General features: G+C 37.1%; 1 protein-coding gene across 1 annotated transcript in view; it reads left to right on the top strand.

Moving 5' to 3' along the window:
- Positions 1 to 23191, top strand: part of LAMA1 (laminin subunit alpha 1) — an 83575-nt gene extending 60384 nt beyond the window's left edge. Inside the window, exons 41-63 of the mRNA XM_018075227.2 lie at positions 368 to 461; positions 1661 to 1777; positions 2674 to 2856; positions 3174 to 3328; positions 5008 to 5151; positions 5964 to 6097; positions 6253 to 6403; positions 6929 to 7053; positions 8293 to 8443; positions 9555 to 9699; positions 10328 to 10469; positions 11640 to 11754; positions 11942 to 12112; positions 12543 to 12694; positions 13179 to 13364; positions 13829 to 13991; positions 15099 to 15211; positions 16267 to 16456; positions 18429 to 18587; positions 19749 to 19902; positions 20451 to 20584; positions 21666 to 21888; positions 22334 to 23191. Coding sequence (XP_017930716.2) covers positions 368 to 461; positions 1661 to 1777; positions 2674 to 2856; positions 3174 to 3328; positions 5008 to 5151; positions 5964 to 6097; positions 6253 to 6403; positions 6929 to 7053; positions 8293 to 8443; positions 9555 to 9699; positions 10328 to 10469; positions 11640 to 11754; positions 11942 to 12112; positions 12543 to 12694; positions 13179 to 13364; positions 13829 to 13991; positions 15099 to 15211; positions 16267 to 16456; positions 18429 to 18587; positions 19749 to 19902; positions 20451 to 20584; positions 21666 to 21888; positions 22334 to 22494 — 3462 coding nt within the window. The 3' untranslated portion in view covers positions 22495 to 23191. The remainder of the gene's footprint in view (positions 1 to 367; positions 462 to 1660; positions 1778 to 2673; positions 2857 to 3173; positions 3329 to 5007; positions 5152 to 5963; positions 6098 to 6252; positions 6404 to 6928; positions 7054 to 8292; positions 8444 to 9554; positions 9700 to 10327; positions 10470 to 11639; positions 11755 to 11941; positions 12113 to 12542; positions 12695 to 13178; positions 13365 to 13828; positions 13992 to 15098; positions 15212 to 16266; positions 16457 to 18428; positions 18588 to 19748; positions 19903 to 20450; positions 20585 to 21665; positions 21889 to 22333) is intronic.
- The last annotated feature ends 1418 nt before the right edge of the window (positions 23192 to 24609 follow it).

The raw sequence follows: 24609 nt of genomic DNA, 5'->3' as shown, positions 1-24609 counted from the left end.
AAGACTGGGATTTTGAAATATCTCACTTTAAAGTGCTCAGTGCTGGAAATTTTGAATTTGACCTGAAACTAGAATTACTGATGTTCCAAAAGACAACACTGAATCACTAGCAGTGTTCAAACTAGAATTTGATAGATTTTAATAGTTGTCTTTTTTTATTAACTTGCAAAGAGATTTAATGTCACATTCTGGATAAATGACTGCAACTTGTCGTTTTTATAATTGATGCTTAATAAGGTAATGAATAGAATATCTCATAAATAATGAGAATATTCAGTAACTTGAAGTAGATATCTGCAGATACTTATATGTTTTCACTTGAATTTCCGTTTTTCATATGTGGCAACTCAGTGTCTGTGTTTTTCAGCCAGAGGAGTCTTTCAGTCTACTTGGAAAAGAAACTCTACTGCTTAGTTCCGAATTTCAGAGTGAGGCTAAAAATCTGAAGAAAAAAAGTGATGGTTAGTTCTTTAGAGTTCATATTTCTGCCTCTATTTCTTTTTTTCTATTTTCTGTTTGTCCTTTTTTTTCCGTTGGCTTTTTTTTAATGTGGTGTTTTTTAAAAAAAAAAATTAGCATAAGCTAAGGTAAATATGACTATGTACATAATTTCATACTATTAAGATTAATGTACTCTGGAGTCATAGTATTTTCATTTTTGGGATGAGATTATAATTTTTTCTCTGTAAACATTTAAAAAGTTGGCCTTCACTATTCCTCATTTATCTACAAACAGTGCCTTTTTTAAATGGCTGTTTTTCCAAACTTCATGAATTAAATCATTAGATATTGTGCAGTAGACAAAAAAAAAGCACAGTTTGTGAAAAAATCAGTTAATCCATTTTTATTTAATAAATCATGGATTGCACATGTATGTAGGATGATATATTTAAACCATAATGATTTTTACTTGTTTGTTCTACACAGCTGAGATACAAAAACAAGCTGAACTTTGTCTCCCTAAATTTGAAAATACTTTTGGTTTTTTTATTATTGCAAAGATACCAGCAAGGGATTGAAGTCTACACCACGAAAATTCAAAAGCATTTTGAACACAGACTTTGTGTAGGAGCAGAACCAGACCCCAAGTTAAATTTCGGACAAAATGAGACAGAAAGTGAAGGTTTCACAGAGATAAACTGTAACTGTAAAATGGTCTTGTCTTTTAATATCAATGGCTTTACAATTATGGAGCCATTTTGTGTAGTTCAGATGGACAGAAATGCATGCCTTTTTCGTTCCTTCTGTTCTACATATTTTTATTTCTAGTGAGAGGATTCTGCAAACAGATCACAAATATGTAGAAAACCCCCCACTTCTTTGGCTTCTGTCAAATAACCACAAAATGTGAAGAACTCTAATGAAAATTATTAGAGTTCACAATCATTGAATCAATTTATAGCCTTTTCCTCACTATGTTTCTACCAATCCAGTCTCATGGAATTGGCCAAAAAGGATAGCTTTTAATAGAACAGTGCTCACAGGAGTTTATCTGTTCATACTGCATTCATTTTGCATTCCTGTTTGTAAAATGCACTTTCTCTGTTGGAGGGGAAAAAGAAGTTCCATTGATTAAATAATGAATGCTTGTTATCCCTGTAGTTGGGATTTGTGTGGGTTGTGTGGTATTTGTTTATGCATATGTTACTTCTTTCCACAGGACTTTTATTTGGATTGAATGGGTTGAACAAAAAGGTAGAAAAGATTCAGGAAAGTACTAATAAAATTGTCAACCAACTTAATGATTCTCTGTGGACACTAAGAGTATTGCCCAACAGTAAGTGAAATTTATGTTAACATTCTTCTTATTACAGAAATGTCTAGTACAATCGTAATAAGCATTCATTGTCTGATTGCAGAGATGTAGAAATAAACTATATTGGAGACTACATTTAGCCTTCTTCCTTACAAGGAATATTTTACATTTTTTTTGTAAACCCACTAGACATAACTGGGTTATCATATAAGGTCGATCATCTGATTCCCATTTCACATAACTTTAAATCACGAGGACCTCTGATAGCCACATAGAGTCACTCTGGATATTAATTGCAGGATGCTATCTAACATAAAGCTAGACACTGAAAATTAAGGCAGTATGAAAATTACAGGAGTGTCCTTCTTAACTCCCAGTTTAACATTGTTTAATTTCAGTTTTGTTTTTACATTTCTTCAAGTTGCCTCTTTTCTGTCTGGGCAGAGATTCATGGTGGCATTACCCTCTGTGTAGGGTACTGATGATGAAGGAGGATCCTTTCAGGCCTAACTCAAACCTTTCGTGCCACCTAGAGCATCTTCCCACTGTTCTGGGCACAGAGGGTGTAAGGCACAGGCTGAGATTGAGAGTGGTACACTCTCTACATAAGCGATTGTAGCCCAAAGCAAGGGGTGTAGGATTGTGTAGGATTCAAAACATAAGTCTCAGACTAGTGTCTCTGGGTGCCAACACTCATTTAGGAAATTTAAACACTATGAGCCCGATGTATTCATATAGTCTTCCTGTTGAGATAGGCAGAATCAAATTTCCCAAACAAACAAAAATACAATTCTTACTATGAAAAGAATATAACTGACAGAGTTTTGACTATGTTTGTAACTGCTGTTATGAAACCAGGCATTTGTTAGTCCCAAGTATGTATCAGAGTTTTGAAATTTTTTTATCCTGGGTTTCAGATACGAGGAAATACATGCTTGAAGTGAAAGAGCTGGCTGTGTCTGCGAACACCAGTGCTGTGGTGGGTTTAAACCACTTTGGGGATTTCAGTCAAAAGCTAATGAACACATCTTCTACACTGTCCCAAGTTAATGACACTTTGAGGAAAACAAGTGAACTTATTACTGATTCATCAAAAGCTGGTAAGTTTACTGCCTCATTGCTCTATAGAAATGTCACTTCTTGCAGAAGCAGTACTAATATTCAGTTTTAATAGGCATTAAATATGAGTCTGATGGACTGAAGGTTTCTTCCTAATTCAATAAAAATGTGTTAACTTTTTTTAAAAGACCTTTAGAGGATTCACATGGGATACCCCTGAGTATATGTATTCCTTACTGATGTTTAAAATTGCTGAAACCAAAATGGTCAGAAGCAGTCCACCTTGGCTAAGTATTTTAGCAATGAATAGCATCTTTTGCTTTCACCCTCCTTCAACATTTCATTTATGTTTTTGCAGCAATCACAGCTGAAAAACACGTTAAAGAAGTTGAAGCACAAGCAAGTCTTTTATTGGATAGACTCAAACCTTTGAAAATGCTAGAAGAGAATCTGAACAGAAACCTGTCTGAAATTAAAGAGCTCATCAGCCAGGCCCGCAAGCAGGCAGCGTCTGTAAGTTCCATCATCCCAGACTTAACTGACTTCACATTTACTTTTAGCAGGGAGGGAGTCTCACTAAAGTCCAAAGAGAAGTCCAACTGATTCTAAAATCATACTTGCCGGGCTGTTGGTACATTTTAAGGTTTCAGCATCACATTTGTTCTTGCATTTGTGAGTTTATCAGAACAGCTAGGTAGTAATTTATCTACTATTTCCTTCCGTTTCCTATAAAAATAGTGAAATACAGTATGTCAGAAAGCAGTCACAAGAGCTTTTGATGAGAAAGAAAGAAGAAGGGGAGGGGGAGGGTGCTGCTCTTCTTTTTAGTACAAGATGTTAATTTTTAAGCTTATTTTCAAGATTGAGGTGGAGTGCCCCCATATAACATCAAGTTACAAATTTTTTATCAAGACTGTTGATTCTATCAATAAATTTGCCAACTGTGGCCTGTCATGGCAATATGTTCTTCTTTGCAAGAAGCAGCTGTGCGTCCAGAATACTCTAAGACAAATAGTATACTTGTTTTTAAATCCCTGCTTCTCCCTTAAAGACAGCGAAAGTGTACTATGGATCTCATTAAAGTGAGAGAAATATGAAAATGACTTTGCACTCAATAATTTTTGGTATGCCTTTAACTTTAGTGTGGATATGTTATTGTAATGTTTAGGGAGGTTTTGTTAAGAAAAAAAAGACTCTCGGTTCTTTCTGCAAATCTTCTTAATTATATGGTTATTGCTTCTGTTACAGTCTGCTGAAGCTTAATGAATCCACTGCAGAAAAGAGGGAATAGTATTTTTTGAAGTGTTGTAAGCCACAGATGTTCCTGGTGGGGTGAAAAGAAGTATTAGCAAAATCCCTTTTTCCAATTTTGGGAGTTCGTTCTGGGGTTTTTTTTTAAATTTTTACTACACGAAAGAAACTTTATATGTCTGTGTCCATATGCATACACACGTGTGCTATGTGCATTTGCTTGTTACAGGCATAGTCAATGAAGCTGATGGAGTTAAGGCTTTTCTGCTAAAATGTGTTTTCTGTCATTACACTACCAAGCTCTTTGGAGATGACTGCATTTAGCTTGAATGAATGTCTTATCAGTATACTAGTCAGTGGTCAAAGGCATCAGTGGTATGACAACAGGAATAAGAATTTCTTTATTTAACCTTAAAAAAGTTGAACTTCTTATATATTCAGAAATGTATTTTTTGGATAATCTTATAAACTGTGTTATAACTTTGAAATAACCAGAAATATTACAGACTCTGTATCTTTTAAATTTGTTTATAAAAAAACCCTTTCTCTCAACATAGACTAGAAATGGTTTCTTTTATTGTAAAACATTTTCAGTTTCTCTATCTTTATTTTCTGTTACTATTACAGTGGCTTTTACTGATATATGGGCTTCCAACCCAAGATTTATTGTTATTTTCTAAGGTATTTGGATAGTTTATTTTACTAACTTCAAACCTTCGGAGTGAGTGTATTAAGACAGATTTCATTCTTTTCTATTGTGAATCTCTTTGTCAAGTGATACCTGGAAGATTGCTAAGATCTAACCCAGGTGGCAATACTTAGATTGCATGGGGGTATCTCAGCAAAAATCTTGCATTTGTTGATCAGAAGCTAAGTACATACTCCAGAAATATGTGCTGTGTGAGACTTCTTTAGATTCCATTTCCTTCTTTTCCCCCCAGATTAAAGTTGCAGTATCAGCAGACAGAGATTGCATTCGTGCCTACCAACCCCAAATTTCATCCACGAATTACAACACCTTAACACTCAATGTGAAAACTGCTGAACCAGATAACCTGCTTTTCTACCTGGGTAGCAATGGAAAGGTAAGTTTCTGGTGTACATTTTCTGAAGGTGATGGGAGTCAAATGTTTTAAATGACTGTAGTTATGTTTTTTCTTACTTGATTTCAAACTAAGTAACCAAGCAAAGCCCCTTGCAGACACATTTGTTCACTAGGGGTGGAAATACATTTGTGCCTTAGATGATTCCAGAGGTTCTCAAAGGTAGAGAATAAAAACACCTGATTCCTTAGCACTGCCTCTTGACCGTGTCATGAAACTCTCCCTTCCTTTTCCTATGTTGTACATTAACCTTGTGAAGTTTAACACTCGATGGAATGCTTTCATATAGCATGCTGGAGTATATCAAGTGATTTGCTAGGTAACACAGCAAAAGTACTTGAATTTGGTGCTCATGGGCATGGTGCATCCACCCAGTTTAAAAAGAACTTGATGGCTCACTGCTACGTTGCCATCCTCTTCATTCCCTCTATAATCCCAATAAAATGCACAGCTATTAGCTCCTTGTGGCATGCTATCATGTGAAATAGAGTACTTCTTCACAAACTGGTAAGTCATGTCACATTCTCTCAGAAGATTATATTTCTATACATCTCTCTGTGTGTACATCACATTTCTACTTATCTGTAAAAAAACATTCACCTACTTGTGTATAACCTAAGGGGGTTTTGTTTCATTATAGGTAACTGAGTGAAAACTTGCTGTTCCTGATTTTGCCAAAGTCAACTCCTGTAATAAGGGATGTAGGGGCATGAATCTGGAAAGACTTTCTCGATGTTACTTGTTAAAATACACATTTGATGCCATGTATTAGAATAAGCTGTGCTGTTTTTCAGACAGACTTCCTTGCAGTAGAGATGCGACGGGGTAAGGTTGCTCTTCTTTGGGATTTGGGCTCTGGATCAACAAGATTGGAATACCCGGATTTTCAAATTGACAATAACAAATGGCACAGAATACATGCCACCAGGTAATTAAAATGAGAATGCGTAAATGTTGTACACAAACCGTCTTCTGAGTTTTTCTTTGATGAGACTTTTCTTATCCTTAGAAGAGAAGCCTATAGTATGTGTGGATTAAGCCTGGTGATTTCTAAAACTATTTATTAGTATTTGTATTTGGCAGGTTTGGAAAAACAGGTACGCTCAGCATAGAGGAAATGAATTCCAATCAGAAGCCTTCACCTAAATCTGCAACCTCTCCAGGGACAGCCAGCATATTGGATGTTAACAAATCGACCTTAGTGTTTATCGGAGGACTTGGAGGGCAAATCAAGGTTAAATTCTGAGATTCTCTAAATGGTTTTTAACATGTTTGAGAGATACTTTTGTGTTAGAAATAATTGCATGATTTGTTTACTTCATCAAGAAATGCCAGGTACTTGGACTGTAAAGCAAAGATACTGTAAGGGTCTTCTAGTTACCTGAAGTTAATTTTCCCTGAAAATTTTTGCATAAAGTATTAACCAGGATAGGCTGTGTGTGCATGCAGGTTGTATAGACATCAAACAATGAATTTGGTTTTTGTTTGCACCTTCCATGGCTTCTTTTAATTTACCATTGTTATTCATGCCATGAAGTGTGTAAGTAGGTCAAGGACATACTTATTTTACTTTTTTACATACTAATCTATTATGATTTGAATGATAATTGTTAATGGTTATGTTGAAACATGTTGTTCTCTTGTTATGATTTATATCTACCAAAGTTAAAGTTCAAGGAAAACAACCAAGCAAAAATTTTGCTGCATAATTTTCGGAGTACTAAGTAATTGTATTCATGAAGTATTTCTTGTCTTATAGAAATCACCTGCTGTTAAGGTGACCCATTTTAAAGGGTGCATGGGAGAGGCATCCCTGAATGGCAAATCTATTGGTCTTTGGAACTACATAGAGAGAGAGGGCAAGTGCAATGGCTGTTTTGGAAGGTATTTCATCTTTTTTTTTCTGTTTTTTTTAAAAAATGGATTTAGAATAATTGACATTTGTAATATTATATTTCTGTGCTAACTAAAAATAATGAGCTCAGACAAATCTCAGTGTTTCCTTGATCATTAGCGTACTGTTCTGAAAACACTAATCTGAATGTGCCATTGGTGTAAAATATTTTTATTGTATGGAATTTTCTCACTTTTTAATCACTTTTTCAGAACAGTGTATTGTTGTTGTCTGTTTTGTCCATTGGAAGTAGGGACTACTAGCTAACCAAAATATTCAGGAATCTTTGTTTTTCAGTAGTTTCCAGTAAGGCAAATTTATTCTTTCCTAGAGTAAGAAACAGTGTAAAGCAGTCTTAAAAAACAAATCCATAGCAAAACTGTAGCCACTGAGCTTGATACCTTTTGTGGATTGTACTATTTTTATGTTTAAAGAATTGAAAAGAAATATGCTTGCCCAGATTCCTTTTTGCAGAATATTTCAAGTAGAAACAGCAGAGGGTGCTGCTTGATTGTATGAGATATTTTTTAGACGTCTTGTATTGCAGGGAAAGGGGATAACATTTATTTTAAGTGCAATTATGCAAAACATTTTGATAAATGGATGACGCATTTTATTGGGGTTTTTTTTCATACATAAGGGAAGAATACTTATCTTGTATACATCCTTCTCCATGGCAAAATCATGTATTGTGAGATTCTATAATGAAAGTAGCCTTTGACTGGAATCCTTCAGTTATTCATAACATCAAGTTTCAAGTCTCTTCCCACACTTTTCTAAACATATTTCCTGGGGGTTACACTGACTGATCAGTACCTGGAGGGAGCCTACAAGAAAGATGGAGAGAGTCTAGTTACAAGGGCATGTAGTGACAGGACAAGGGGGAATGGATTCAAACTAAAAGAAAGTAGGTTTAGATTAGATACTAGGAAGAAGCTCTTTACTGTGAGTGTGGTGAGGCATTGGAAAAGGTTGCCCAGAGAAGTTGTGGGTGCCCCATCCCTGGAAGTGTTCAGTGAGAGTTTGGATGGGGCTCTGAGCAACCTGGTCTAGTGAAAGGTGTTCCTGCCCACGGCAGAGGGGTTGGAATGAGGTGATCTTTAAAGTTCCCTTTCAACCCAAACCATTTTATGATTCTATGATCTAACTTTTCTTGTATTTTATATAAAAATTACTGTAAAAACACAAATCTTCAGTTAACATTTGTAATTGTTTTTCTACTTCTGTAGCCCGCAGGATGAGGACACTTCATTTCATTTTGATGGCAGTGGATACTCAGTTGTGGAGAAGGCACTCCGCTCAACAGTGACTCAGATAATAATATTTTTCAGTACCTTTTCACCTAATGGGCTTCTTCTGTATCTTGCTTCAAATGGCACTGTAAGAAAATGGATCAGATTCCTGAACTGTCAAAAACTATGTTTAGATGATTCGATGGTTTCTTGCTTTCTATGTTATTTTTCAGCTTATATATATTAGAGCAGTTTACTCCCTTTGTGTAGATTGAACCTGTAACTGACATCATAAGCCAAAGGAGTAAAGACAAGAACCCTAGAAATAATTCATTAGAGCAAATATTCACCTATACTAAAGACAAAATTAAACAATGAAAATAATTCCCCACAATTCATTTCAATTTTAGAATGAGATTAACTAAAGGAAAGAAAAGAAAACAGTAGGGACAACATTCTAGTTTTGTTCAATTAGAGGAACCTTTTCAGTATAACATGTTTTGGAACTGAGCTTGCAGAAGGACAGTGTAATGTTAAAAACACATATTGAATTAAATCCATAACATGGGAATTCAGTAAACTGAAATAAATTAAATAAAAGTCCCTGCAAAAGCAATATAACCCAGACCCATCTCCAGACCTTCATTGTCATGTCATGCAGTTTACTGCATACTTAGCTGGTGGGTTTTGTTTTCCTGAAGGAGGTCAAAGCTTTGTTTTGATACAGATTGTTTTGGAGTTACTGCATTATTCATTTGCTTTATGTACTCAGTGCCTGAATACATTGCACAGTGATATCTGACTTAAATTTTACAGTTCAGAGGGGGCACTTTTAATGCAATCCAGGAAGTCATTTTTACTGCGTGAAGAGGGTCTTTGCTTCTTGCAGAAAGAACATGATAGTGTTTTTGATCATTATACTAGCAGTCAAATCAAATTACTTTCAACTTAGTCCAAAAAAAAGAAAAATGTGACTCTGCTATTTAAGCCTTTTTCTGCCAAGTAATCTAACCTCATGGTGCATTTAAATAAGAATAACAACAAAACAAAAGAAACATCCTTGTGAAGTATTTGTAACTTAATTTTCCTAGATATAGGAAAGATAAGCATCTTGGCCCTAACAAATAGGTCAGGTACAAGAGTTACCAAGCCTGTTTCATGCAGTAACCCAAACCTGCCAACAGTGCATTCTGTTGGAATATTTAATTTCCAGGAATATAATCTGTTGTTTATTTGGTTTTGGTTTTTTTCCCTCACAGAGAGATTTCTTGTCCCTCGAGCTTGTTGATGGCAGAGTGAGACTGACTGTTGATCTAGGTTCAGGACCTCTTGCTCTTACAACGGAAAACCGTTACAACAATGGAACATGGTACAAAATCTCATTTAGTCGGAACAAGAAGCAAGGTAGGCTACAGACTGAAAGAAAACAGGTGTCTGCACATTTACAAATACAAATATCTAAGACAGCTGCAGGGAACATCACTGCAACCAAATCTGATCACTTCCAGTGCAGTGTCTTTAGTAGCCACACCTATGTTACTTTGCCTTTAGAAGGACAGCAGTGTAAATCTTATGCTTGGTTTAGCATATCTTATAAAGAGCAAGTAGTGCAGAAACTACCGGACAAAAACATATCTGTAGTCTCTAAAGAGTGAAAGATCTTTGTCCAAGTCTGTATATCAGAGATCATGTTTTCTGTTCTGTGTTTTAATAGTACCTAGTACAACAGTGTTTTAGGGCCCAGGTTGGGGCAGTAATGCATTACAAAGAGGATGTGTTAATAGCTATAAGATATTCTCATATGTATATATTTTCCTACAGACTTCCCCAGATTTGGTTTTGGCAGAGAAGAATGAATGAGATTAACAGAATAGCTGGAAGTACAATAAATTACTCATTCTAAAAATAAGAAGATTGTCCATACATGTCTGAGTCAAGGAATGCATTTTCCTCTATTATGGACAAGATTGCCAAAATGGAAGAATTTTGTATTCGTGTCCTTCTCCAGATCTTTACTCTCTTTCATTTGCAGGAGTTTTGGTGGTCATGGATGCATATAACCTTAATTATAAAGAAACCAGGCAAGGAGAATCTCCTGGGGTTGCTTCAGACCTGAACCGCTCTGATAAGGACCCAATCTTCATTGGGGGGCTGCCAAGATCGAGGACTGTGAGGTAAAGTGTCTTACTTTTCCATCTTTGCTAAGACTCTTGTAAGTAGAGGGAAAGACTAACAAACTCTATCTCCACTGAAATTAGAAAAAATCAGTGAAGTCTGAATTCTTCTTTATGGCCATGTATACCACATAGTTATCTGTCCTTTGACTTCAGACTCTAATGTGGTGCTTTTAACTGCTAGGTCTGATGACACTGCAGTTCAGATCATAATAAGTTTCTGTTTTCCTCCTCCATGGGTGATTTCCACCACAGCAGCTGCCATAGAAACCATGTGCTGTTGGGGTCAGGCTGTAGCAAGAATTCAGCACTGCTGTCTGCAACAATGCTCCTTTGATCTGTACCTGTGCAAATATTGCGTTTTCTGGCTGGCATTTTTGGGCAAAACTGCACTTAGGCATAAAGATCTACTTCAGAAAGGAATTCTTGTAATTCAGTTTTGTAACTTAGAACAGAGGAGAAACAATTGTGAAGAGATCATCAAAAAACATTACAAATACATATTTTATAGTATGTTTCTGGTTTATGTTTAGGTTTTTTGTTTTGTACATCCATGCTGAACTTGTGAAGTCACATTTTTTCTACTGGCTTCACTGTGAAAGGATAAACATGGCAAGAGAAAATCAAATTAAACTTTCTGCATGGTCTTGACAATAAGGTAAATTCTAGCACATTATTGGTCTCTGCAAAGTTATTGTAGAGCTGCAGACTTGTTAATCTTAGCTGGCATATCAACCTGTGAGAGATTTTGGCAGGACAGCCTTAGATTTCTCTGACTTAAACCTGGGACCAAATTAGGCATCCTCCAGACTTGAAAAATCAAAAAGAAATACAGTGTAGTAGAGAGCTACAGTTACCCTTTCACACAAAATCCATTATGTTCCAGCTAAACATTCATCTTAAAGTTTTGGAAAATGGCCTGACCTGGCAGCACAACAATACACACTTGTATGTTTCCATTTGGGCACAACATTATCTGACTCTCTTTAAGATTAGATTTAGCATCTGCTAAGGGTAAGACCTAAATTACCTCTGTTTTCCCTTACACCAGGCTGACTGCATTCTTTGAATGAGATCTCTCTTTTTTTCTTATTGAAGAGAACTTAATCTTTTGTCCCAGGGGATTCCAAATACTATTCCTTGGAAAGAAAGACTTGTTTTGTGTTTCAGGAAAGGTCTTAATAGTAGAATGTATGTGGGATGCATCAAGAATCTGGAAATATCTCGTTCCACCTTTGACTTGCTTAGAAATTCATATGGAGTAAGAAAAGGCTGTGTATTGGAGGTAAGAGACTAAAGTTTTGCAACATTTATTGTTATAGAACAGTGAATAGTGATGTTTACAGCGAATTGAAGTGGATTTATTTTTAAAAATTCTAAAATTATTAAACTATACTTGAATTTTCATTTTTTTCTTACTGGTCACTATGTATGGAGAAATTCTGTAATTAATTATCTTCTTCATAAAATAGCCTATTCGTAGTGTGAACATCATGAACGATGGATATATTGAATTGGTACCTAAGTCCTTAAGCCCAGAATCAGAACTGATGGCAACTTTTGCTACCAAGAACAGCAGTGGCATCATCCTTGCTGGACTCAGCAGGGGGCTGGAAAAGCGACGACGAAGACAAGCACATTTGGCAAGTACTGAAAACAAAGATTTTGGGGGGGATTATTTTTGCCATTTTTATTTTGTAAAATCAAGTTAGGTTGCTATTTATATCTGATGGACAGTTGGAACTTCTAGAATCCAAAGGCAAAGGAATACCTGCCCCTTCTTATTTCCTGCCTCTAAGAGAAGAAGTGTGTGTGTGGGGAGATGGTATAAAAAAACTCCTGCATTTTAACTGGAGCCTGACTAGAGAAATTTCCAGCTTTTGTGTTTGCTCTTAGGAGACTTTGCACTCTGAGAGGTACCAATACAATGCCTACTAGTCTCTGAGTTTCATTAAAAAGTTTGTTTAAAACAAGGTTGGAGGAAAATTTTTCCAATGAATGTTGTTTAAACACTCAATAAATGTCAGAAAATTGAGCTGTAGTTAAAAATTAATCTTCTGATTATATCCACAGCCCTTCTTTTCCATCGTGCTGATTGATGGTCATCTTGCAGTGCACGTTAATGCTGGAGATAGAGCAAGTACTAGGAAAGTAGTTATTCAGTCTGCTAATGGAACATACAGTGATGGACAAGAACACTCTGTCATCCTAATTCGGAGTAAGAGGTACATGCAACTGCAAAGAGTACTACCTCTTTAATTATTGTATGCTGTTGTCAGTTCACTGCACTCTCTGAGGAATTGCCTTTGCTAGCTTATTAGGTGGAATAATCAGGGCTATGTTTTTCTGCTGTTGATGCAGATGTTCTGATTTACATGGTAATTGTATACAGCATACAGCTACTGATAAAGGTGTAGCTGAAAGCTCTCAAAATCTCTAGACAGCTTGGGGCACTTGAGTAAAGTATACTAAATAGTATTAGAAAAAATACAGCTATCAAATTAATTTAGAAAGATACTTGACAAAACTTGACATGTTAAAAATCATCTAAAGAAGGTCTTTTAGTTTTAAGACATAGAAAGGATTATCAAAGTGATGGAATCTTTATTTATTAGAACAGGGCGTTTATGAGGCTGAAAGGAATGCTTTTCATTTGAAAATGGCTGTCTTAGACCTCGTTTAATGTTTTCCCTGCTTTATCTTTTTCAGGATCATAACTGTACAGGTGGATGAAAGTAAACCTGCGGAATTGAGGCTTGGTTCATCAGCAGAAATGAGTCCCATTAATATTTCCAGCTTTTATGCTGGTGGCATTCCAGTAGGAGAAAGCATCTTAGGGCTAAAATTGGCTGGCTCCTTTCATGGCTGTATCAGCAATCTTATTTTTAACAAGGAGTAAGTCAGAGGGGTAACTGCTTTGTTTTGGAAAACTGTGTATAGTAATTATTAAATGTAGTTTGTGATCTCTTGTATGACATCTCTGTTTGCCTGGTTTTTAACATAAGACAAGAATGATACTCATGATCTGAGTATTATAGCAGCCAGAAAATTAATATTATCAGCTACATTTCTAAATAGCATTAAAAATGTCTTTAATGTTTATAGAGATGCTGCACAAAACACTGCTTTCTCTACTATAATTTCATCTGTATTCACATCCAGACAGGATGGTTTTCCAAAAATATTGTCTATTCATATTGTTCTATGGACAGATTATTTGCCACTACTCTGTTTGTCCCAGATGCCAGTTCTATCCCTTTCTCCTGTTATTAGTGAAAGACCTTCTCCTTGTGCTTGGGAAATGTAGGGATTGGGGATCGCATCTCTTAAAATGTCTTTTTTTTAAAAAAAAACCACAGGCTTTTATATTTCACCACTTCCATGAAGTATGAACATGTGGATATGGATAGTTGCTTTCTGTCAGAGAAGCCTAAACCAGCCATGCAGCCCGCAGACATTGAGATTCAGCCTGAACTTCAGGCTTTACCAGTTCCCCTGAGACCTCTTACAGATACTAAAAATGTATGTATTGGAGCAAAGCTCTGTTGCTTCTTCTTTTGTCCATTCTTTGTGGAGAATTATCAAAGTACAGACTGTGTATATTTACCTCTTCTATGGTATGGAATGGTTCAATGAATGTGGATTTGAAATTATTATTCCCTGTAGAAATACTGATGTTAATCTTTGTAGCAGCCTGTTGGCCACTTGGAATGGAAGTGTAGTTAGGTTTATCATTGTTCAGGCAGCGACACTAAAAAAGAAAAGAGAAAGTGGAGTGACAATCTCCCAGCAGAAGGACTTGACAGTAACTATTATCTGTAGTGTATTCCTACCAAAGTGGCTCTGTGCTGAGATTTGCATTAGCTGTGCAATTCTGCATTCACATTTTCCTGGTCACACACATGCAGTGTCTGCTCTGTGTCAAAGAGGAGGCACAAACCATTCTAGAGACACACAGTGTCTGAATGCAGCTTGTGTGGCACCTGTTTCCTCTCACATGGTCCCCATTCCCAAGAGAGAAGGAAGCATTACTTCTCTCCTTCTCCAGCTGCACATCTTTATAATGAATCGTTTCCAAAGCATCCTGAAATCATTTTTCTGTGTCAACAGAAAGCAAAATTTTATACGTTTCATGCAGCTGTGGCTATAAAAAGAAATAAGTTGTCCTTCTTAGAGCTAAAGCATGGCTTTGGCTCATACTCTGCTACTCAGCTCTCCATCCCCCAAATCATAACATTATATGTGTGCTCATTAAATGGGAAAATATTTCTACCAAGTCCATAAGATTTTCACACAGAAATTGTACTCTGTTTTCCAGCATTTGTTATCAAAAGGGCTATCAGTTAAGACAAACAGTGAATGAATACTTCTCAAACTACAGACATTTCACAGTAGAAAAGACAGTGGCTGTCTATGAGGCATAGCTTAATCATTAGAACTAGTTTTTTATGAGCCTGAAGATAGCTTGGAATGATTGTGAGTTTAGCTGATTGATGTTGCTGTGTACTTTGTGGTTACCTTGTGGCTCAGTTTTGCTTCTTACAAAGTTATACGTGGGCACATTGTCATTCAACACTTGCTGGTCAGCGCTTGCTTCTATTCTTCCTAATAAATTCCTTTTATTAACAGGTAGTTTGTGTAAAAGATGAGCTGCCCGATCATGTTCAAGGTGCCCATCAGTTTGGACTTGCCAAAGGCAGCCACTTGACACTGCTCTTCAATCAGTCTGCTGTCAGGAAGAAGTGAGTATATCATGAATTACACATGCACACAGTGTTATTTTGTATTGAGCTACAAGAAGTGCAGTGACAGTTTCCATGAATGATCACTGCATTGTGAGCTTTGAACATGGCCCTCACTTCAGGTTCCTGTGGACTTCTCATGGAAGGAAATATCACAACCATCATAATGTAACTAACATGTCTTTCCCAGGTTAGTGGTCATGAGTTTATTAACTCCTGGTCAGAGTTCTGCATTTTTTTTTCCTCTCAGACTTAAGAGCCTCACTGTACCTTCCATAAGTAATTTGATTTCATACATGCCTACTCCTTTGACTGATGGTGCTAACATCTCACCCTCTCCTCTGTATTTGCTGAAAGTGCACCTGAAGGAGACAAGACTACTAAGAAGAATCATTTTGTTGAGACTTAAGGTGCAATAGCCTCTCTGCCTCTTCTACTTGTTTGAGAGGCTCCCAACAAGGTCTCCAAAACATAGCCTTCAAGTCACTTGTATATGCTTCTTTCAACTCAGGAAGTCTCCACAGGCAATGAGAAAAGAGTGATTTTTCCTTCCAGCCTTTCTGTTATAGCTATTGAACATAAGGACATTGCAGAGGTTTGATGCCATGTACTCTGAACCTAGTGTCTCCATAATAAATGGCTCAATCAGCTCCTCTGCCTTTCAAGCCTCCCTCTGTTCTCAGTCTGCCCGTTATATCCTAGCATGCCTGGCTAGCAGTAATGGATGCCATCACATTATCCTGGAATGGGTTCTTTTCTTGAGGCAGTAGGGAAGTCTGTAGTCACAAATAGCTGAGCCCGTCCCTCTTAAAGTCCAGCTCACCCTGTGACAAGCACTTTTTGTATTTCTGTCAGGTACAGGACTGATTTCTATTATGAAATACATTATAGTTCATGTTTTCTTAGAATCCATGCAAATCCTGCTTTTCTGGCCTTAGAAAAATAAATTTCCTTTCATAATAATAAATTGGTTGAGGCTGTTCTCTGCCTCCAGAAAAGCTTTTTTTCACTGAAGAAGAAATATTTTTCAGTAACAATGAAATTTTATTGTCTAGGCTTTCCATCCAGTTGAATCTCAGAACCTTTGCCTCCAGTGGCCTGATTTACTACATGGCTCACCAGAACCAGGTTGATTATGCAGCCCTACAGCTTTATGGGGGACAGCTCCATTTCTCATTTGATCTAGGCAAAGGAAAAGCAGTAGCTCTTCACCCTGCTGTTATAAGTGATGGAAAATGGCATACGGTAGGTGGTCACCAATCTCTTGTGTTCCATTTTCTCTCTGGAGTTATTGATATGGTTTTCCCCTGCCTTTCCTGTATGCTTTCTCTGTTGCAGAGGCAAACTGGTTTTTAACCCCATCATGTAACCATTCAGAAAACTTTTATTTGGTGATAGTTATTTCCTTTTTAAATTCTCATTAATTATACATCAATTCCAGCTTCCAACTACTATCAAGTATCTCAGATTATTTAGAAATTAAATATGTAATAATGGTCATCTTCAACAGAGAAGACGCTAACTTGAGAGGTGTAAAAACTCGGACATTTTCCACAGAAAGTTTTCCGCGCACTATGTCACCAAAGACCTGCAATTATGTGGTCATAATGACACGTACATTATGTGACAGGGTGAAAGATTTGTGGGTGCACAGTTTCATTTTTCTCCAGCTTATTGCTTAATACCTGAGCATGTCACCGTGGCTAGTGATAACAGGGAAGTGCTGTCTTTCCTTTCCTTGGTTCAGGCAACGTGAGAAAGGGAGACATTTGAAAAGAAGAGAGGCTGGAGGGGGAGGACTTGGCTTAAGGAGAGTTTGAGGAGAAACTATGGCTACAGCTTTCAGGTGCCACATAGCATTCAGAGTCTTCTGAACAAAGACTGTATGTCAGTCTCTACTGGCCCAGTTCCTCTGAGCAGCCCACCTGCTGCTGACTCAGGCTTTCTTTGTGAAAAATGACTGTGATGTCTGCATGAATTTTAACAGTAACTCTGACCACATTACTTCTCCTAAAGGCAGCTGAGGATGACAATATTCATCCTGCTAAGCTTCCCCTCCCCTACTCATACATGAAGCCTTAACTCCAGTAAGTGGCTTCTGTGAGACAAAGTGATTGATGACACAAAGCTGTCAACTCTCCTAGGTGCCTTGGGAATCAGCAGAGTTATTTTTGCTTTTCATACATAATGAGCAGAAGAAAAACCAGCAAAAACTAATATAAAGAAAGCAAATTTGAACTTCTGTCAGAGAGAGATATCACAGTTAATCTCTGCTGCCTGAAAGGAAGAATGCTCTGGGATTTACAGCTGCATGTTTAAATATACTCACATAAAGCTCATACTACACTATCCACATTATAAGACATGAACAGATTCCATGGAAGAGCTGACCTACCTTTACTACCCAGGACATAAAAGCATGAACTTCCACCTTTTTCAGAGATTAAGGCTGAGTCACACCACTTCACAGCTGGGGGTTACTGCAGCCAATCTGCAAACAATTTGAACTGATATGCATTGCTACTGAAAGAAGCACCACTTCTTTCCATTCTCTGCCCTCTGCCCGTACCACCCTGCTTTACAGCTTTATCCGCTTACCAAACCCACATGTTCACGAAACTTCATGTTGAACGTAGTCAAAATTCTGAGTGGGGCTAAAAGTAAATGGAGAAGAGCAAATGGCTGGCTGACTTCAAATCAAGTCCCTCAGCTGCATGTAAGCAATTGCTTTAGGGCAAGGAGGGTATAGGGACATGAGTGAACAAGATGGACAGAACTGGAAAGCTTTTTAGTCATAGCAAATTTAGGACTACCCATCCTAATATTACAGCATAGGAGTTTGCACTTCAGAGAGCTGAGATGGGTCAGCTGGTGGGGGCAGCACAGTAATTGTAGAAGACCAGCACTCTTCTCTTCAAACTCAGTGATGTACCTCTATCCTAAGACAATAAACTAGTAATTTTAAATAATGATTGTTAAAAGCTTAGGACCACATGCAATCATTGTGAACACTTCGAGAGGCAAGGAAGCTGTTTAGCTGCTCAGTTGCAGTTTGAAATGGCTTCAACCTCAGGATGAATTTCAAGGGGTGCCTGAGAACAGTGTGTCAAAGCAATCAAACAACTAAAAAATTGTCATGCTTACTTCTGTGGCAAATGATGACTAGATAACTGATTTAGCTTACTGATTCATGTTTTCATGCTTTCATTTTTTCCAGGTAAAGACGGAATACATTAAAAGAAAAGGTACCATCATTGTGGATGGACAGGAATTGGTAGCTGTCAGCGCTCTTGGAGATGGTAGCACTTTGGATGTGGAAGGGAAGCTCTATGTGGGAGGACTCCCCTTAGACTACGTGCCAAAGAATCTTGGGAATGTAAGAAGGTTTGGGATGGTGGGGTGTCTCTGACATTTTGCAAGACTAGAATGAGCATACTGCATCAAACCCATCTAATTCAGTATCCTGTCTCTGATGGGCAAAAAAGTACTTAGGGAAAAAAGCAACAAAGAAAGTAATGACCCTTTACCAGGTAAATCTTTCCAGCTTTCTATGGCTTAACTACTCTAGCTAGAGATTGTATCCTTGTTTGTTAGTAATAGCTTCTATCGATCTCTCTGTTAAAAATGGATAAAGAATATAAACTTCTGTGTTTCATAGTTTACATATACGTGAGCTAGAATCTCAGACATTTTGGTACCAAAGTCCTATTGCATTAAAATATCTTTAAAAGGCTGGGTTTACCTGAGACTAAAACATACTTTGTACACATGCTTTTAGAGAGTAGGTTTTTGTTGCTTTCTTCCTTGTGCAGCCCATTATATCGGTGAGGATGCTGGTGATTATGATAATGTTTCTCATAGAATCACAGAATATTCTGAGTTGTAAGGGACCCACAAGGATCATCAAAGTCCACGCGAAGAATCACACCATGTGTCTGAGAGCATTGTCCAAACACTTCTTGAACTCTTGCAGGCTCAGTGCTGTGACCACTCCTGGGGAGCCTGTTCCAGTGCCTCACCACCCTCTGGAGTAGTTGGACAATTCTCAGTTCTTCTCAATTCTGGGCACACCATCTTCACCAATGCTTTTTAATTGGATAATGGGGTTAACAAATTTTTTAATACTTTGAATCTGCAATTACTGAAAATAGTAATAGTGAGAAATTCAGATGAATCTTGGCAAATAGAACTTGCAAAATGCCTTACAAAATCTTGATTTACTCATTAATTTGCTGAAGCATGTCTGGAATGTCTAACTGCTAGGTGCATCCCTGCTCACAGTTAAGTGAATACAATCCTTTTTGTATGCTATAGAGAGTGTATACTGTGCTTCTAAGCTATTTATTTTGACTCTAAGACATTATGTATGTTTGTAACCTTACATAATTATATATAATAATAGAAATTTAATTATGTAACTATTTTAGATCTTGCTGTGATTTATTCAGATAATTTTTTTATCTGCAGTAATATCAGGTGAATCACTTAAAAGAGCATTACAGCTGTTTATAATAAACATTATCTCTTATATGCCTAGGTGACTCACAGTATTCCTGCCTGCATTGGTAGCATGACAATTAATAGCAAACAACTGGACAACGAGAGTCCTGTCTCCATCTTTGCTGTGAATAAATGCTATGTAAAAGTGCAGGATGGTACTTTCTTTGATGGAAGTGGCTTTGCTGCTCTTGGTAAGTATCACTAAATGAAAATAGTACCTTACTGAATTAATGTTAATGAAAATGTACACTTTTTAGGTCTTGCTGGAACTGTGTGCAGTTAATTGACTCCTCACACAGCAAGTGCATGCCCTGCATGTGTATTTCTAACTGAGTCCTTTACATGCAAGTGGTCATTTCTGCAAAGGACTGTCTTCCCCAAATGAAAGAGCTAATGCTTTTAGCACTGGGAAAGAAATGAACTACCTCTTTCTTCAGCTAAGAATATCCATGTTCCTGATGTTAAAGTCTGTAAAAGGGTATGGAGACAAAAGACTTGTGAAGTAACATGAAGGATTACATTTGTGCTCTTTACTGTTTCTTACAAATGAGACAGAATGTATTAAATCTGAATTAATAAAAAGCTCCACTTATTTGGGAATTTATTTTTTCCAGTATAAAATATGAATTATGACTTTGGAAAATTTACTTTCCAGAGGTACTGCAAGGTCATATTCCAGCAGAATAATTAACAATTTTACTTTGTACTGTGGGTTACAAGTCTTCTACCTTCTTTTCAGTCAGAGAAGGTTACAAAGTGCGGTCTGATGTGAACATCACACTGGAGTTCCGTACGACAGCGGTGCATGGTGTTCTTCTTGGGGTCAGCAGTGCTAAGGTTGATGCCATTGGACTGGAGATTGTACACGGCAAGGTAGGCTGCCCTGTGCTGGCACATTCATTTCACAAAGACTGCTTGAAACAGGGAGGCTAGAACTCTTGGAATGCACTGAATACATACCAGTGAAATGTGATGAAGGCAACTCCCCACAGAATGAGTATGGGACATTTTCAGTCTCAAGGTTTCTCATTGCCATCATATGATAAAATGTGTAATGAGCAACAACAAAGACACTGGAACTTTTTTGATTTTTAATTAGTGTAATTTATATCAGTGTGCAGCCACTCTGACCTCCTGTACTATGTACCTTGTATCTTAAACCATATATATATCTTTTTTGTAGCTTAATACTTTTTCTGCCATAAAGCTACACTTGTCCTTGAGAAACATTATTGCATGTACTAAACACACTGTTTTGTAATCTCTTCTTCAATATTCATGAGCAATTAACTCATTCTCTACTTCTACTGGCCATATACTCCATAAACCTTTTAACAATCAATACACAGTTCTCCAGTCATGTCTCGCATAAAAAATGTATACTTGATTGCTCTTAAGTATTTTGTTTTCTCAGAAATAGCTCATTTTTTATTCAAAGCTTCCTAGCTAGAGACAGTGTTAAATACCACTGTTTCTGTGGGACATACTTTCTCAGTTAATATTTGCATATTAATCCTCACCACAGAGTTGGGGAAATGTCTACTGCTTTGAAAAATAAATACATGAAAAAAATCGATACGTGTATTGGCAATGACAAGCGCTTTCAGTTCACTCTTCTTTCTCTTCCGTTAGATACAGTTAATCTTCTTTCAGGTCTGAACTCTCAGGTTCTGTGAAAAATGTCTTGATTTGTATTTGTAAGAAACAATGAAAGCCCTAGTGAAGTATACCAAGCTAAACCAATAGACCATTGCATAGATCGATCTACGTCTTTTAGGTTTTAAAGACACTTCAAAAAGGTTACACTCTATCCATCAGAATAAACATTTACTTTGCATACTGCCAAACATTTAAAATAGAAGTATCTATACCGGCATGATTGTGCTTTTATCTAGGCAAATTAGTTTATGTATTCTTACTTTATATCTTTATTGGCATCTGGCTGTTGACGCAGGTTTTATTCCATGTCAACAATGGAGCTGGCAGAATAACAGCTTCATATGAACCAAGAGGCACAAATAATTTGTGTGATGGGAAATGGCACAAGCTTCAAGCAAACAAAAGCAAACATCACATTTCACTGATAATTGATGGGAATTTGGTTCAAACTGATAATCCCTACGTCCAGTCCACATCTGCAGATACGAACAATCCCATTTACGTTGGAGGCTATCCTGGTAGGTACAATAATATTTCCCTTCCCTTCTGTCCCTCTTGCTCTCACTCTCACGAGAGTGACTCTTAACATGTGTTCCCTCCACCCCCACCCCACTTTACCAGTGGAGTCTGAGATGGTGTACACTTCAACTGTTACTTCATATTCTACCAGTTTTGATTTAACTTAAAAAACACCTCTATGGAATGGCTTTCTCCTCTGATTTCCCCTCTCATTTCCCATTGTCCCCTGGGACACAGTATTTCTGCAAACTCTGCACAAGGCAGCAGAGACTGTTCATGTTGGTATGTCCTAGATCATCCAAACGTGAATAGAACTTGGTGTTCCTCAGGTGTTGGTTTTATCTCTCATTTTAGAGGGAGGAGAAGCAGTTTAATAACCTGGATCTTTGTATTGTTTCTGTTCACTGGAAATAGATTCTATGTATTTCATGTTTTTTTTTTCAGCTGACGTGAAGCAAAACTGCCTCACGAGCAAGAGCTCATTCCGTGGCTGTTTGAGGAACCTTGTTTTGACCAAGAGCCAACATGCAGAATTGTTTGACTTTAGCAGAGCTTTTGACCTCCGTGGAGTCTTTCCTCATTCCTGCCCTGGGGTTGAGCACTGAACTGTAGCAAAGCCCGTCTGGACTGAGAGAGGTTTTTTTTTGTTGATCTGTTATTTTGCATTCTCATTTTGTAATGAAAAGAATTGGTGAGAGCCTGCATCTCTTTGATTTTTCTGGTTGTTTTCCAACTCAGGTCATTTATTTTTTTTTAATCAGCTCTATGTCTACATTTTAACTAAAAGGTTTTAAACAACAAATACCTCTACCACAATGTAATGGCATTAATTGCATATTTTTCTCTTGGGAATTTTTATTAATCAGTGTTTACAGTATGTTTTCTTTTGATTACTTGACAGTATTTCATTTTATTGTGTGTTGTTTGTTTTATAAAAAGGTAATTATTTTGGACCACCAAATAAAACTAAATAAACTGTGCATTATTTCATGTAGTTCAGTTGTCCATACATTTCAGTCAGAGGAAAAAGAACTGACAGGCTAAGAAGTGACAAATGTGCCCACAGCAGGGAGGCTGGAACTAGATGATTTTTAAGGTCCCTTCCAACCCGGGCCATTCTATGATTCTGATGCAAGAAGTGTTAAGTGCATAAAGTCCAGCAGAGGGAGCAGGAGACTGACTAAAGGTGTAATTTTGAAGGTCTCAAATTCAGAGTCTAATCAATAGAATTTTCTACATTATACTTTATATGATAGCTCCAGTTTCTTTTCCTTCTGCCTTAAAATCCAGTGCTTCTGACCCTCATTATAGATACATTATAGATATATTATAGATAAATCTAGGAGGATTTATGTAGCTCTTTATGCTTTCATGTAATCAGCTTCAGGACAAGCAGCAACTCCATAGCACAGAGACAAGCATGAAGTGTTGTGTTGGTGAAGAAACAATATGGGTCTGACTTGGGAAATACCAGGCATTTTTGCAATTAGAACTAATGCATCTTTCTTTGGAAAACTGTATTTCCTACAGGACACAGGGAGGCACTTTTGGTGCTCTGCAATTCCTAATTCACAGGCCAGTAAGCAGCTCTGCCTTTGCCTTTTCTTACTGTGCTTGCCTCTCTAAAATGAGTCTTCCAGTAGTTCCTTTTGATCCAGGTTTGGGGAACATGTGCTCAATCTGACTCAAGTAAGGACATTCATTCATCAACTGGACAGATCACTGAGCACTGGCAAACTTGTTTCCTACTTTAATATACATCTATAATAAACATAGTTCTTTGCAAGTCGCTTCCATCTACTTTTTTTCCTCTTTGAACCAGTAGTATTTTTGCTTGCTCCTGACAATTTTGTTTGACTTTTACTATGCACTTTTACAATTTTTCTGGAGTTAGTTTTGCTCTATGTATTTCATACTAGTTAAAAAAATACTGTCTGATAGGAAACCCCAAAGTGGTTTGCCATTGATTTCAATGAGGCGGGATTCCAAGTAGTGTCCTTTTGTACCCTGCATCGAGGCAGTCCAAGAGAAGAGCTCCTGGAGCGAAGAACTCCTCCACTTAAGCAAGGGTGGCAGAACACAGTCCTTTGTATAGCTAGCTGTACTGGTGCTATAACAACACAGTTGCTTTTAAGACAGATTCACCACTGCTTTTTGTAATTTCTGTCCTCTGCTTCTATCTAAAAAAACCACGTTTAGATTTGAAGAGCTTTCTTTGTTGGTATGCTTTTATTTTTGACATGGGTACAATACAGTGGACACACTCTGCTGTACAAATACACTTACATGTTGGTGTACTTCAACAAAACACAGAACATAATGAGGCTTGTAAGGGAAACACACACAAACACTTTGCTTTGATTAGTGGCATTGTATTATTTTCCAGAGAAGACACACATTAATAGAAAGCCATTGAAAAATAAAAATGAAACACAGTGTGTATCTGTTGTCTATTTAAACCCAAGATCTGATCTCATAAGGTTCACATTACAAGCAGTAATTTAGGCAACACAGTTTGGATAAAATTTCCTGAAATATGTATTTTAGTATATATTTTTTTTTAATTTCAAATCTTGCCCCACAGAAAAAGACATTTTGTCAATGATAAGACTAGTGGAGAGGTGAAACTGAGAATAGAAAGTTCTTGAATAGTAAACCTCTAAGCCAAAATATTTTTCCTGGAAAAATGCAGAGTGAGGTAGTTAATATTACACATGGAC

The sequence above is a fragment of the Manacus vitellinus genome, unplaced genomic scaffold, assembly GCF_001715985.3.
Source record: "Manacus vitellinus isolate BGI_N305 unplaced genomic scaffold, ASM171598v3 scaffold_1_pilon, whole genome shotgun sequence".
Classification (NCBI taxonomy): Eukaryota; Metazoa; Chordata; class Aves; order Passeriformes; family Pipridae; genus Manacus; species Manacus vitellinus.
The sequence above is the reverse complement of the archived record's forward strand: the minus strand, read 5'-3'. Positions and strand labels throughout refer to the sequence as shown.